General features: G+C 38.0%; 1 protein-coding gene across 2 annotated transcripts in view; it reads right to left on the bottom strand.

Annotated features, from left to right (window-relative positions):
• LOC143025360 (uncharacterized) overlaps positions 1 to 14,850 on the bottom strand; it is a 174,830-nt gene that overhangs the window by 23,669 nt on the left and 136,311 nt on the right. The window contains exons 33-35 of one of the 2 annotated variants that reach the window (XM_076184900.1): positions 13,946 to 14,092; positions 13,005 to 13,172; positions 3,299 to 3,489 (exon numbers count right to left, since the gene is read on the bottom strand). In XM_076184900.1, coding sequence (XP_076041015.1) covers positions 3,433 to 3,489; positions 13,005 to 13,172; positions 13,946 to 14,092 — 372 coding nt within the window. In that variant the 3' untranslated portion in view covers positions 3,299 to 3,432. Of the gene's footprint in view, positions 1 to 3,298; positions 3,490 to 13,004; positions 13,173 to 13,945; positions 14,093 to 14,850 lie in introns of those variants that run through there. The other variant, XM_076184898.1, reaches the window with a different exon arrangement.

Below are 14,850 nucleotides of genomic sequence, written 5' to 3'. Positions count from 1 at the left end.
TTGTTTGTGGTTGAATAAAAATATCAATTGATCGCTGGGAACCATTCAGTGTAGATGTATAATCTATCCCACGTGCACATACTAGCTAAATGCAATATCATAGCGGAGGTGGGTTGAACGCGATATTTCGTGTAGATGTATGTAATTCGAGCATACAAATATAAGAAAATCGTACTCAACTTATATCTCTCTTGATAGCGCATTGGTTTAAGTCACTGTAACTTTGTTACGGGTTAGCTGGGTTCGAATCCTCGGCTCGTCCACGTTTCAATTTCCAACAAAATGTCTCCATCGAGCGATTCTTCAGTCTCGATTGCGATGGCATGGAATTAAAAGTTGTTTGTGGTTGAATAAAAATATCAATTGATCGCTGGGAACCATTCAGTGTAGATGTATAATCTATCCCACGTGCACATACTAGCTAAATGCAATATCATAGCGGAGGTGGGTTGAACGCGATATTTCGTGTAGATGTATGTAATTCGAGCATACAAATATAAGAAAATCGTACTCAACTTATATCTCTCTTGATAGCGCATTGGTTTAAGTCACTGTAACTTTGTTACGGGTTAGCTGGGTTCGAATCCTCGGCTCGTCCACGTTTCAATTTCCAACAAAATGTCTCCATCGAGCGATTCTTCAGTCTCGATTGCGATGGCATGGAATTAAAAGTTGTTTGTGGTTGAATAAAAATATCAATTGATCGCTGGGAACCATTCAGTGTAGATGTATAATCTATCCCACGTGCACATACTAGCTAAATGCAATATCATAGCGGAGGTGGGTTGAACGCGATATTTCGTGTAGATGTATGTAATTCGAGCATACAAATATAAGAAAATCGTACTCAACTTATATCTCTCTTGATAGCGCATTGGTTTAAGTCACTGTAACTTTGTTACGGGTTAGCTGGGTTCGAATCCTTGGCTCGTCCACGTTTCAATTTCCAACAAAATGTCTCCATCGAGCGATTCTTCAGTCTCGATTGCGATGGCATGGAATTAAAAGTTGTTTGTGGTTGAATAAAAATATCAATTGATCGCTGGGAACCATTCAGTGTAGATGTATAATCTATCCCACGTGCACATACTAGCTAAATGCAATATCATAGCGGAGGTGGGTTGAACGCGATATTTCGTGTAGATGTATGTAATTCGAGCATACAAATATAAGAAAATCGTACTCAACTTATATCTCTCTTGATAGCGCATTGGTTTAAGTCACTGTAACTTTGTTACGGGTTAGCTGGGTTCGAATCCTCGGCTCGTCCACGTTTCAATTTCCAACAAAATGTCTCCATCGAGCGATTCTTCAGTCTCGATTGCGATGGCATGGAATTAAAAGTTGTTTGTGGTTGAATAAAAATATCAATTGATCGCTGGGAACCATTCAGTGTAGATGTACATATATATATACATATATATACATATATATATACATATATACATATATATACATATATACATGTATATATATATACTTGTATATACATACATTATATATATATAAATATATATATATATATATAAATATATATATATATATATATATATATATGTATATATATACACACACACATATGTATGTATGTATATACATACATAAAATAATAGATCAACTAACAAACCTTGATGTCAGGAAAACCACATGGCCAAGAAAGAATTGCAAATTAGATACTAAAAGAATGTAAAAAGGGATAAATGGGGAAAATATATAACATAATAAGTTGCTCACTTAAAGAAGGAAAATTACCAAGGGACTGGAAAAATGCCAATATTGTACCAATACATAAAGGAGGAAACACAGAAGAACTAACAAATTACAGACCAGTCTCCTTTACCACCACTGTCGCCAAAATTTGTGAAAAAAATATCAAGAATAGATGGATAAAACACCTGGAAGAAAACAATATAATAAACCCAAGACAATTTGGATTCAGACAGGGAAGACCATGTGCCACAAACTTAATCTGTTTCTACTCAAGAACTAATAGATATAATACAAGAAAGTGGTGGATGGGCTGTTTGTGCTTTCCTAGACTTACAAAAAGCCTTTGACAAAGTACCACACAAAAAATTATTAAAAGACATTAAAAACAAAGGAGGAATACAAAGTAAATTATTAAACTGGATGGAGGATTTCTTGCATAGCAGAAAAATGAGAGTAGTGCTCAGAGAAAAGTATTCAACTTGGCAGGAGGTGATTAGTGGAGTTCCACAAGGATCTGCATTGGCTCCAATAATGTTCACTATTTATGTGAATGACATGGATGAAGATGTGAATTGTTACATGAGCTTCTTTCCAGATGATGCTAAATTGCTGAGGGAAATGAATACTGAAATGAATTGTGAATCACTTCAGAGACTGGCTAAATTGAAATTACCAACTTTGGAACAAAGAAGAGAGAGAGAGATGACCTGCTGACCATTTACAGAATCATGAAAGGCACAGAAGTCCTTGATAGAGAGGACTTATTAAATTGGGATAAGAGAAATACAAGGGGATATAACAAGAAACTCAAAAAGATTAGTTATAGAAGAGACCTTAAAAAAAAAAAAAAACAGTTTTCCAAACAGAGAGGAACAAACTGGATAAAACAGTAGTGTGTGCAAAAAATGTACATGAATTTAAGAGCAAACTAGACACTGCAAGATACAAAGATGGGACACCACGAGCATAGCTCCCCTTCCCTTAAGATACAACTAGATAAATATACCAAAGACTTTTTCCCATTTACAAGGGAGGTAGCCAAAAAACGAAGGCATAAAAACCACTCCCACCCATTCCATCTCCACATACTCCACTCCCATCTACCCTCTCCCTTCCTCTCATCTCAGCTCCTCCTGGATGACAGGCCATCCCTGCATCTCGCCCACTGCTCTGGGTCAGAGGCAGTGTTGCAAGACACAGCACATACATATAAATATATTATATATATATATATATATATATATATATATATATATATATATATATATATATATAAATATATATATATGTACTAAATGGAGGCCATATTGTATCTATGATGTGAAGACATTAGTGGCATTAAGCTCATACTCAAAATTTTCTTTGTCTTTAGTAACTCCTTTTTTAAATGTCTAACATAGATTATAAAAATATATATATTCTACACTTTGATATCCAAGACATCTTTTGACCAGACACAGTCACCCCCCCAAACACACACGGGGAGTAAAGTAAAACAGAAATGAGATTACATGGGTATATATGTATACAACCTGAGAGAGGGCATGTAGCATGAGTTCCGAAATGTAGTGACTTGTGTCATACATACCCAAAAGTAGTGGTAGTTCAGTCAACTCTATCTTGAGCTGTGAGCCTATTTATGGGTTGTGGATTCTTCTTCTGCTGGGAAGTTTTGTTGCTTAAGAATGCCATTGCTGTTGTTGATTTCCTTAGATCGTGTATTCAACATGGCCTCCTTCCAAAACTTACTTTTAGTCGCCAGGTCAACAGCCGAAGAACCTGCCATCAAGAAAGGATGACCTTCTTGAAAGAACTTCAGGTGAAGGAGTCCCTCCATCAGTAACTCCTCACCAACTAACAGACCCTTTGTTCCCATTAGAATTTGAATATCCCTCTAGATATCTGAGTCCCTATCAATCTACACGACACCCTAATCAACATCCACGGCCTACAAATAAGTTCTTCAACCCCAATACCACTTGTCCCAAGAGCAATCACACTGAATTCATCAACTTGGGTTTAAATGCCACTACATGACTCAACCCCACCAACTCACCAAAAAGACTGAACTAGAAATGTTCCTCAACAATATTAAAAAACAAGCAAGAAAAAAGAAGGCCACCACATACTCCAACTTTTCCTTTCAATTATATGCTGAGGCCAATAAATGCAGAGGTCACTATAGGACCTCCCTTCTCAAGCTCAAAGCAGACAAATCTGCTGTATATATCTTTTTAGACAAGGACAATTATCTTCAAAGAACAATGAAGTTCATACATGAAGGTGCCTCTAAATTCAAGATATTTACTATAAATTTCACAAATAAACTAAAATCTAGACTCAACAAGACCATCAGACATAATAATATTATATCAAGCCTCCTTTACCTAAGGAAAACCCTAAACTGGGTTATGCTTTTGGCAAAGGCAAGACCCAAAACATGGTAACCCCCTCCATCCCCTCATCAGCCAAATGTTGCCCATAACATATACATTTGTAAACACCTAAGTTCTGTGGTTATGCCCTTCACACTGCTAAGTTTCAGTCTTAAATCCACATGGAATGTCCTCAACATTTTTTAAACCATACACCTTTCTGATATTCTTGTCCCTTTGGACATTGAACTAATTTCTATGAATGTCATTATCATCAAGACCACTGATTCAATTTGCCAACAGACCTACCACACTACGGAGACAATATAGTTAACTACACTAGAAGATATCCTCAAACTCCTTGAAACTTGTACAAGGGAAGCATTTCAGTTCAGTATTCGTTGAGGTATGAGAGTGTGATGATAGAGCAGTCTTTCTTAAAACTTCATTGATTTAGTAAAAATTGTATATGTGGTTTCTTTCCAGGATATTTTTTCACTAGCTTTGATGGTGAACAGATATTGGAAATCCTAATTTTTTAAGGGGATTTATGTGTGCTCTCTTCCAAGTTATTGATATTCTATTGTGAATCTGGGAGTAGATGAAGACTGGTCTGAATGGTAATATTACCTCTAGTTCTTGATATTTCAGATGGTAGTTTGAGATCTTACCTGGACTCCCATACAGTGTTCTCCCCACAAACCCAAAAATGAAAATCCAAAGCACTTAAAAACCTTTAATCTAGTTATGAAGAATATCTCCCCACCCTCCACCTATTCCCTTTAAGATTGTTTTAATATTTCAGTCTATACATATCATGAAGGATGGCAAGACTCAAATGTCTTCACCAGAACTTAGGGATTTTAGACTTCAGGTACTGACAACATGGTCTGCTCAGCCATCAAGCTCCCACTTCAAGAAGATATTGTCATGCATAATTCTGACCACCCAATATGTGAATATCACTCCACATATGATAGACTGACTTCCATGGCTCTTTCTAAAAGAATGTCTTGCCACCTCCAAAGTGGCATCATATACACACCAAAAATACCCATAATCTTATCCTCAACAGATCAAGATTCAACAACATTAAGATCATCCTCAAAAACTATGAAACTGACTGCCTCAAGACGTCTGAAGAAATCACCATTTGGTTAGAGGAACCTGCAATTAGCATAATTTATGCCAGCAACAACACTTTCTAGAAATAGAAGACTCTCCTCTCATATCTAGGTTCACTGCTCATGATAGAGGCGACTCTGCCACCGATACTTTCAGGTACACTTGGCATGAGTCACTACTTTTACAAATGTATGTTTAAGTTGCCCTCTCCCAGAATGTCCACTGTGACCTTACATTTCCATTCATGTTATACTTTCCTTCCTGAAGATGAATGGTCTAAAGATGTCTTGAAGATTAAATAGTTCAAACAATTTTTGGACTTTTGTTAAAAATCTTTAGGCCTTCCCATGAAGGAACCATTAGAATAAAAGGAATGGAAAGCTTTAATACAAGCTTAACACCACCTTTGCTTATCAGAATGGGATTTCATAGTTATGGTACAAGAGCTAGCAAGTAGAATATAGGTAGAGCTGTACCCAATAAATTCTAAACTTAAACAAATAAGCATCAATACACACATTTGTTGACATGGCATATTCTTGCCTGCTCTCAATATTTTCATACTCCAATCTGGCAACACTTAAGCCCAGTCCTCTTCACATAAATGGTCTAGATCCACCACATAAACAACACTTCAATAATCTGCTATAATTGCCACTCATGGGTCTCAGTGGATATACCATACTTGAAACACATTACAAGACAATGCTGACTGGAGTTGTTGTTCAAGCACACATAGACCCACGTTGAAAAAACATCCGTGCATCACACTTAAAAGAAAATCAAGAAAGACAGTTATAGAAGAGACCTAAAAAGAACAGCTTTCTCCACAGGATAATAGACGTTTGGAACAAGTTGGATGAGAATGTGGTGTGTGCTAAAACAATACACGAATGTAAAAACAGTCTAGATAAAATTAGATATGAAGATGGGACACCACAAGCATAGCTCCCCTTCCCGTAAAATACAACTAGGTAAATACGCCACAATACACTGTACACTGGAGTGAGTATTTGAGCTCACAGACCCATACTGAAATGTAAACCAGTGTAAGACAAACACAATTTAAATGTACTCAAAATAGACATAAATGATATTCAGTTATCAACAAATGTATTTACCTAGTTGTATTTACCTAGTTGTAAGGTGTAGAACCATATATGTGCCAAATGTAAGGTCTTGTATTATGGGTTTTTTGTTTTTTGCTTCTGAATGGGGCCAGTTGTTCACTGTGATGGCAGGATGTTTCCTGGATTCATGGTTGTTAGGGGTTAAACATTGCTACTGAAGATTTGTTATGGGGTGGTGAGATCTTGTTTTGTCTTCTATATATATATATTTTTTAATATTTGTGTATTCCTGGCAGTTATCTTGTAGTTGTGGTGTAATACAATTATTTTGAGTCATCTGATGTGGTTCCCTTGATATTGTGTTCTGAATGTTAGGATGGAAACCATGTGAGAAAAATTCAGTAAGGCTGGTTATAACATTGCCTCTTGGTCTTCACCAGGTGTTGGCTCTAAGGCACTACATTATCTGACAAGCAAAATTTTTGTCAACCATTTTTTTGTTGTTGGGTATATGAGATAGATAGTATATTTGTTTCTGCAATATTTCTCGATAGTGCAATATTTGTCAAGAACCTTAATTATGTCTGCTACCACCACTGCTGTTTCGTGATGTGACTTCCAAAGTTATCCAATATCTATTCTGTAAGGTATGTAAACAGAGATGGTGGAGTGGTCTTTTTCAAGTCCACATGATACTGGTGAGGATGATATACAAGTTTTTTTTTTTTTTCTAATGGTTAAAGAACATAGAGAAAAATAGGTGATGACTGTGCTTTTGGCAGGGTCAGAGGGGATCAAGGGAGTTGGTGTCAGAGTTTAGGAAGGTATGCAATAGGAGAAAATTGAAGGTAAATGTGGGTAAAAGTAAGGTTATAAGATGTACAAGGGAAGAGGATAGAAGCAATTTGGAAGTAAGTCTTAAAGGAGAGAGGCTGGAGGAAGTGGATAGCTTTAGGTATTTGGGGTTGCATGTAGCTGTTAGGGGAGGAATGGAGGTGGAGGAAAATTATAGATTGAGAGAAGCAAGTAAATGCCTTGGGGAATTAAAAAAGTGTAATGAAAAATAAGCATTTGGGAATGGATACATAGAAGAGATTATATGAAAAGGTGATTGTGCCAACAGCACTATGGGGCAGTGACAGTCCCTCATCCATATCATTTATATATATGGCAAACATTAAAGGACCCAATACAGAGCCTTGCAGGATGCCACTTATCACATCTTCCCAGTTCAAATTTTGTCTTTAAGTACCACTCTCATTTTTCTCCCATTTAAGGAATCCTTCATCCATTCCAGTAGCTTAACTTGTATTCCTCCTATTATTTCAATTTTTCTTTTTAATTTCTATGTGGTACTTTGTCAAAAGCCTTCTGTAAGTCCAAGAAGGTGCAATCTGCCCAGCCATCTCTTTCTTGTATTATCTCAATTAATCTCGAGTAAAAACATATTAAGTTTGTGGGGGATGCCTGTTGAGCAAGGAAGGGAGAAGGCAGGAGATACAGGTGAGTGGAGAATGGCTGTGTATAGATGATACTGTGATGCAAGGAAGGGAAGGGGTGGGGGATTGGGTGTTAGGGAGTTGTTATGCATGAATGATATTTTGACACAGCCTTAAAGGATTTCTCACCATCCTCCATTTTTTGCATGAGGGGACGGAGAGGGGGGTTTGCCAATTAAGTGAAACAGCCCTGCTGTGGATATGCTGTGTGCTGTTGCATTGCTTCTGACCCAGGGCAGTGGATGGGATATAGGGATGACCAGTTCATCAATGAGGAGCTAAGATGAGACGGAGGAGAGGGTGATGGATGGGAGTGGAATGAGTGGGAGTGGGTATATGCCTTTTGACTTTGGCTACCTTTCAGGTAAGAAGGAAAAAGCCCTCATTATAAAGATGTAGATTTTTTCTGGGATTAGTCTTTCCTTTAGTTATGAAATTGCAGGAGTGAGATAGGTTGGTATGAAGTTGGTATGATGGTCTAGTGGTTTGTTGGTTTTAGGAGATTGTGTGTGTGTCCTTTTCCATATTATTGGGACTTTATTATAAATGCAAGGATCACTGAAGATTGTTGAGTTCTCATAGTGCTTTGGTGCTATATGGGCTAGGTGGTAGATATCTTGCCCAGATCTGCTGCTGATGGAGGTGGGATGGCTTTTGAATTGGATTAATTATATATTTGTATTTTGCTATTTTCATAATTTCTGGTTTTGTGAGTGGGTAATTGGTCTAAGAACATAAGAGCATAAAAATGAAGGAGGAAGCAAAAGACCACAAAGCCTACACTAGGCAGTTCCATGTCCATTACCACCTATTATCTTCATCCATAAAGTTATCTGACATTCTCAACAACCAATAGTTTCAGCTCTCACTACATGGTCACTAAGTCTATTCCATTCATTAACCACTATATTGGTACACCAGTTTTTGCCTATTTCTTTCTTAAAACTAAATTTGTATGATTAAAATCTATTAATGCGAGTCCTACCCTGTTGTCTTAATATGACTTTGCATCATTCTGCATGAAGGGACTGAGAGGGGGGATTGCCAATTAAGTGCAGGAGCCTTGCTGTGGATTTACTATGTCTTGCTACATTGCTTCTGACCCAGAGCAGTGGGCGGGATACAGGGACAACCCATCATCCATGAAAAGCTAAGATAAATGGGGGAAACGGTGGTGGATGGGAGTGGAATGAGTGGGATTAGGTACATGCCTCTGACTTGGCTACCTCCCTTATAAGGGGGAAAAAGCTCTTTGTATACAGATAGCCTGTATCATCCTTGTTAAAGATCTTGACCCACTTGAAGACCTCTATCTGATCACCTTGCACTCTATGTCTTACCATAGAGTGTAATTTAAGGTGCTTAAGCCTGTCCTCATAAGATAAATTTCTGAACCCAGGTATCATTTTGGTCATTCTCATCTGTACTGATTCTGGTGAATTAATATCCATTTTATAGGATGGAGACCAAAATTGTACCACATAGTCAGGGATGGGCCTAACACCAGTTCAAATTTTATAACTACCTATGCATTTTTATTTGTAGCCATCCTAACAATATCCTAGATTGTTAGGATGGCTACAAATAAGGAGGCAAAGAGGACAGCAGATGTAAAATGGGGTAAGAGTATAACAGAAAATTTTGAAAGTAATAAAAAGATGTTTTGGAAAGAAATTAAAAGAGGAAGAGGAGGCAAATCAAATAGAGAGGAGGGGGTAAAAATGCAGATGGAGAAATGATAATGGAAGAGAAGGCAGTGAGAGGAAGGTGGGTAGAGTATTTTAGGGAGTTGCTAAATGTGAAGGAGGACAGGAAGGGAAAGGTAGTTGAAGTGGGAAGTGCTTGCTAAGAAAATGACAGTGATGAATGAGGAAAATGGAGGAGAAATAAGGAAAGATGAAGTGAAAGCAGCTGTTAAGATGATGAGAGCAGGTAAGGCACCTAGGTTGGATGGATGCCATGCAGGATGTCTGAAAAAAGGAGGTACAGTTATGGTGGACTGGCTGGCTGGTGAGGTTATTTAATGTTTGTTTAAGAGAGGGTAGAGTGCTGGAGGACTGGAGGAGTGCCTGTATAGTTCCACTTTACAAGGGAAAGGGGGACAAGTGTGAGTGTAGTAGTTTCAGAGGGATCAGCTTGTTGAGTGTAGTTGGGAAGGCTTTTAAGGATTTGTAAAAGGCTTACGACAAGGTAGACAGGAAGGCACTGTGGGAGGTATTGCAGATATAAGGGATAGAAGGAAAGCTGTTAAGAGCAGTCAAAAGTTTTTATGAGAGTAGTAGAGCTTGTGTTAGAATCAGAAATGGAGAGAGTGAGTGGTTTGAGGTAAAGGTGGGACTTTGTCAGGGATTTGTTATGTCACCTTAGCTGTTCAATCTATACATGGATGTAGTGGTGCAAAACATAAATGCAAGGGTAGTGGGTCGAAGAGTGGAGATGGTTAAAGAAAATGGAGAAAAGTGGGAGATAAGCCACTTGTTGTTTGCTGAGGACACTGCATTTGTAGTATGATCAGAGAAGGGATTGAGGAAATTAGAGACAGAGTTTGGGAAGGTGTACGAAAGAAGGAAGTTGAAGATGAATGTGGGTAAAAGTTGATGAGATGTAAAAGAGGAGAAAGTGGCAGCAGACTTGAAGTAAGTATTAAGGGAGAGAGACTGTAGGGGGTGGATAGTTTTAGATACTTGGGTGCTAATGTGGTGGGAAAGGGAGAAGTGGAGGTGGAGGTAGAATGTAGATTGAATTGAAAGAAGAAAGTAAATGCCTTGGGGGATTAAAAAGTGTAATGAGAAATAGACATTTGGGAATGGATGCTAAGAGGAGATTGTATGAAGGAGTGGTTGTGCGATAGCACAGTATGGAGCAGAAACATGGAACATAAGAGGAAGAGAGAAGTTTGAATGTGTTTGGGATGAGGTGCCTGAGAAGTATGATAGGGACTAGGGTGGATAGAATGAGAAACAAGAAGGTGAGGAGGAGAACAGGGGTGGAAAGGGAGTTCGGAGATAGGGTTGATGAAAGAGTATTGGGATGGTTTAGACACATGAAAAGAATGAGCGATGAAAGATTAGTAAAAGAGGTGGAAGGCAGAGGTGGTAGGAGTGAACATGAGAGGGTGACCAAGGATGAGATGGATGGATGAGGTAAAAGAGGTATTGGGAAAGAAGGGAATGTCTGTTGAGGAAGAATGGGAGAGGACAGAAGATAGGAGTGAATGGAGAATGTTTGTGTATGGATGATGCTGTGATGCATGAGATGGAGTAGGTGGGTGATGTGGGGTGAGGGAGTATGTGTAAAAAATAAATTGATGCAGCCCGAAGGGATTTCTCCCCATCTTCTCTTTTTCTGCATGCGGGGATGGAAAGGGGGGTTCACCGATTTAATGAAACAGCCTTGCTGTGGATATGTTATGTCTTGTGACACTGCTTTTGACCCAGGGCAGTGGGCGAGATGCAGGGATGACCCATCATCCAGGAGGAGCCAAGATAAGAGGGAGGGAAAGTGGTAGATGGGAGTGGAGTATGTGGGGATGGAATGGGCGGGAGTGGTTTTTATGCCTTTGTTTTTTGGCTACCTCCCTTGTAAGGGGAAAAACCCTTTGGTATATGTTTGTATGTATATCAGCAACAGTAGTATCAGCAGCTCCAACAACAGCAGCAACAATACTAATAACAACAACAACACAAAAAAGGGAAGCAATCAAGCAAAAGTGTATGATAAAGTAAACAGGGAAGGAATGTGGAAGACCACAAGTTTGTATTGAGTTAGGGATTGGGGAACAAATTTAGAGATAGTGATAAGTTGATATGATGAATGTGAAATCTATAAGAATGAAAAAACAGGAAAGTGAAACACCTAAGGTTGGTTTAAAACAGGGGTGTGTAGTGTCACCATAGCTACTTCATCTGTTCACAGGGAATGTTTGAAGAAAATTAAACCTAGGAATGAATAGATCAAGGCAACAATCTCTTCCAAGACTAAAATCCACTGGGCATCAGGGGATATCAGCAGAAAATTAAAAAAAAAAGGGACAAAATGGCAAACACACTGTTTACCTCACATTATTATCTGTTGCATTTTCAGTATAGTTTCAAAAATTATCTATTCTTTATTAAAACAATACACATTTACAAATCTCACAATGAAAAATAAGTAAATTACATAACCAGTTGCTTGAACAACAATTAATACTAATGCAAATTACATATACAACAGCAAAAGAAATTGGTACTTTGTGTGGTATCTGTCCAGTGAGTGCTGGTCAGATGAAAAGCACTCCATAGTGAACCACTCACTCATGACCATAATGAAAAAAAGGGAGGTCTGCTCTAGGATTGTGGTATTTTTCTTACCATGAAAAAAATATATATATATATATATTTTTCTAAAAATATGTACACAAATTTTCCAGTGGGTTGGTGTGAGGGATAGGAGGTAACCACTCCCTCTTGCCACCCCTCCAGATATTCATGCTTAGAATGAATGGGCAGTGGTGCCAAGGAAGAAATGTGTATATCTTTATGGTTTAAGACAAAAATGAATGAGTGATATGTGGGGTATGAGTAACAGGGTGAGGATTTCTTTCTCCCATGCCTAACTACCTTGCTTTGTGACAATAGTTTATAGGTTAGGGGAAAGAAGAAATATATCTGTAGACACATACCCACATACATAACTTAAAGTGCCCACAAAGAGAACTTCATATTTTGAAGTTTCAAAGGCCGACATTATTTTGAAAAAAAAAAAAAAAAAAAAGGATATACTGTGGTCTTGTATTAATCCCATGAACCCCCTCACCTTTATCAGGAGGTGCAGCCCTGAGGGGCTAACACTAAGTCTTCAGATTGGGCCTAGGATCTCTATCAACTTCTGCAGTATTTCTTAACTTTTTCACATATGGAGAGCAAACCATATGTGACTACTTCCCTCACCCTGCCAATTTCAGCCAGTGACAGAGAAACAGTCCCACACTGATACAACATAGACAACAGCCCAAAGTTTCTTCTCAGAGAAATCTATAGGATGGCCCAAGTACCATTGCCAGCCACTGTGGGACAGTAGGTTTTCCACTTTGTGAAACTTAGACCAACAATTAATTAATTAATTATAGGTGCCCATTGTTGATACTCCATTCTCAGTATCAGCACATGTAGCACAATTAATGTGTAGAACTCATGAACACTTATTCTGTTTTTTAGCTTTATTACTTTTTGATTTTGACTTACCTGCACCAGAGAGATTTTCAGGTTTAAATCGATGTCAAAAATGTCAGCCCCTGGGTTATCAAGATTGAATGTGACCTTGAACCCCTCTGAGTTCTTGTTCAGCTCAAACTTGGCAACTGCTTTCATACTTCCCCACATCACATGACCTTGTACATCTCCAGTGTTCCACTGAAAACAACATTCATTAGTATCATAATATTTTATGGTTTATGAACATAACTGCTCTGAAATATCAGCTAAGTTAAGATCTTATCCACTACAATAACAAAATTATATGGAATAGATTTTCAAATGGGAAGCCTTTTGGTCCATATTGAGGTTATAAAAAAATGGAACAGAAAATAAAGAAACAAATGTATAATCATGAAAGTAAACAAATAAACACATTACTTGGAAGGCATTACAGCATATTGTTTAGGTGTTTCACCAACTGAATCTTAAAACTATGAACTGTACTACATTACACTTCCTCAACAGGAATTTTATTTCATTTACTGGCTACTTGGCTCATGATATTGTTTCTTTACTTTCTGATTAAATTTGAGCAGTGAGAGCTCAAGGTTATGATTTCTCATCTGGTTGGTAATTAGTATGAAAATATTATAACTTCCAGTCCTAACAATTCCCTGTAAAATCTTGAACTACACCAAGTATTCCTCTGGGTCTTTGCTTTTTCATAGAAAATAGGTCTAAATGTTTTAGGTGTCTTTTCTTTTCACGTGATCTGTTGTCAATTTTGCACCTCATCACTATATCCATCCTAATCTGTCAATGATTTTATGGAGATTCAGGGGCCAGACAAAAATAGTTTGTTTGAAATGTGGGATGACTAAAACTCTTTGCAGCATGCTGAGGATAGTAGGATTAAATACATCATGCAAGTTATAAATAAACTAATGCCAGAGTCTAAATGGGGTCACAAGAATGAATATAATACTCACTTCTATATATGTGTTGCCTCCTGGTATTGTGTTCCAAGGTGATGTGAAAACAATACCAAATCCTATTAGGTTGGCTGTTCTTTGAACTGACACTCGAAAATTCCCAGTTCTAAAGAACTGAATAGTACCTTTGACCTCAATTGAACTCTGTCAGAGAAAGAATATTTTTTGTACTTAAACAAGTTTTCAGGAGAGTCCTGAGGGATCCACCTCAAATTCTTACATTCAGTACTATTACTTTTATATTATCTGATTACCTGCCTATAAGTGATTTACAGGATTAAGGTAAATCTCATATTATTTAATTTCTTATAATTTACTCAGCTCAAAAAGAACCTTGTTTTTAACTCTCAAAAGTTCCAGGTTTCTTGTTTGTTTGTGGACATCCTTAGATCCTTGTGTGTATTTGCGAGTTTTATTCATATTAACTATCTCTATTTTCCAACCAAAGTTTTAAGGGTGATGAAAAGTAGTATCAATAATGCATATATATACATATACCAAGGGCTTTTTCCCTCTTACAAGGGAGGTAGCCAAAGTCAAAGGCATAAATTCACTCTCATCCATTTCACCCCCCACATACTCCACTCCCACTTACCACCCCTCCCTCCCTCTTTTCTTGACTCCTCCTGGATGACAGGTCATCCCTACATCTTGCCCACCGCCCTGGGTCAGAAGCACTGTAACAAGACACAGCACATCCACAGCAAGACCACTTCATTTAATTGGTGACCCCCCTCTCTGTCCTCTCATGCAAAAAAAGAGAAGACAGAAAGAAATCCTTTTGGGCTGCGTCAAAATACCATTCACGCATACTCCCTAACCACTCCCTCATCCCCCACCCACTCCCTTCCATGCACCACAGTATCATCCATACACAACTATTCTCCACTCACCCTTATCTT

This window comes from Oratosquilla oratoria, chromosome 5 (genome assembly GCF_046742065.1).
Source record: "Oratosquilla oratoria isolate Oo_2021 chromosome 5, ASM4674206v1, whole genome shotgun sequence".
Taxonomy (NCBI): Eukaryota; Metazoa; Arthropoda; class Malacostraca; order Stomatopoda; family Squillidae; genus Oratosquilla; species Oratosquilla oratoria.
Note: the sequence above shows the minus strand (reverse complement) of the source record. Positions and strands in the feature narration are given on the sequence as shown.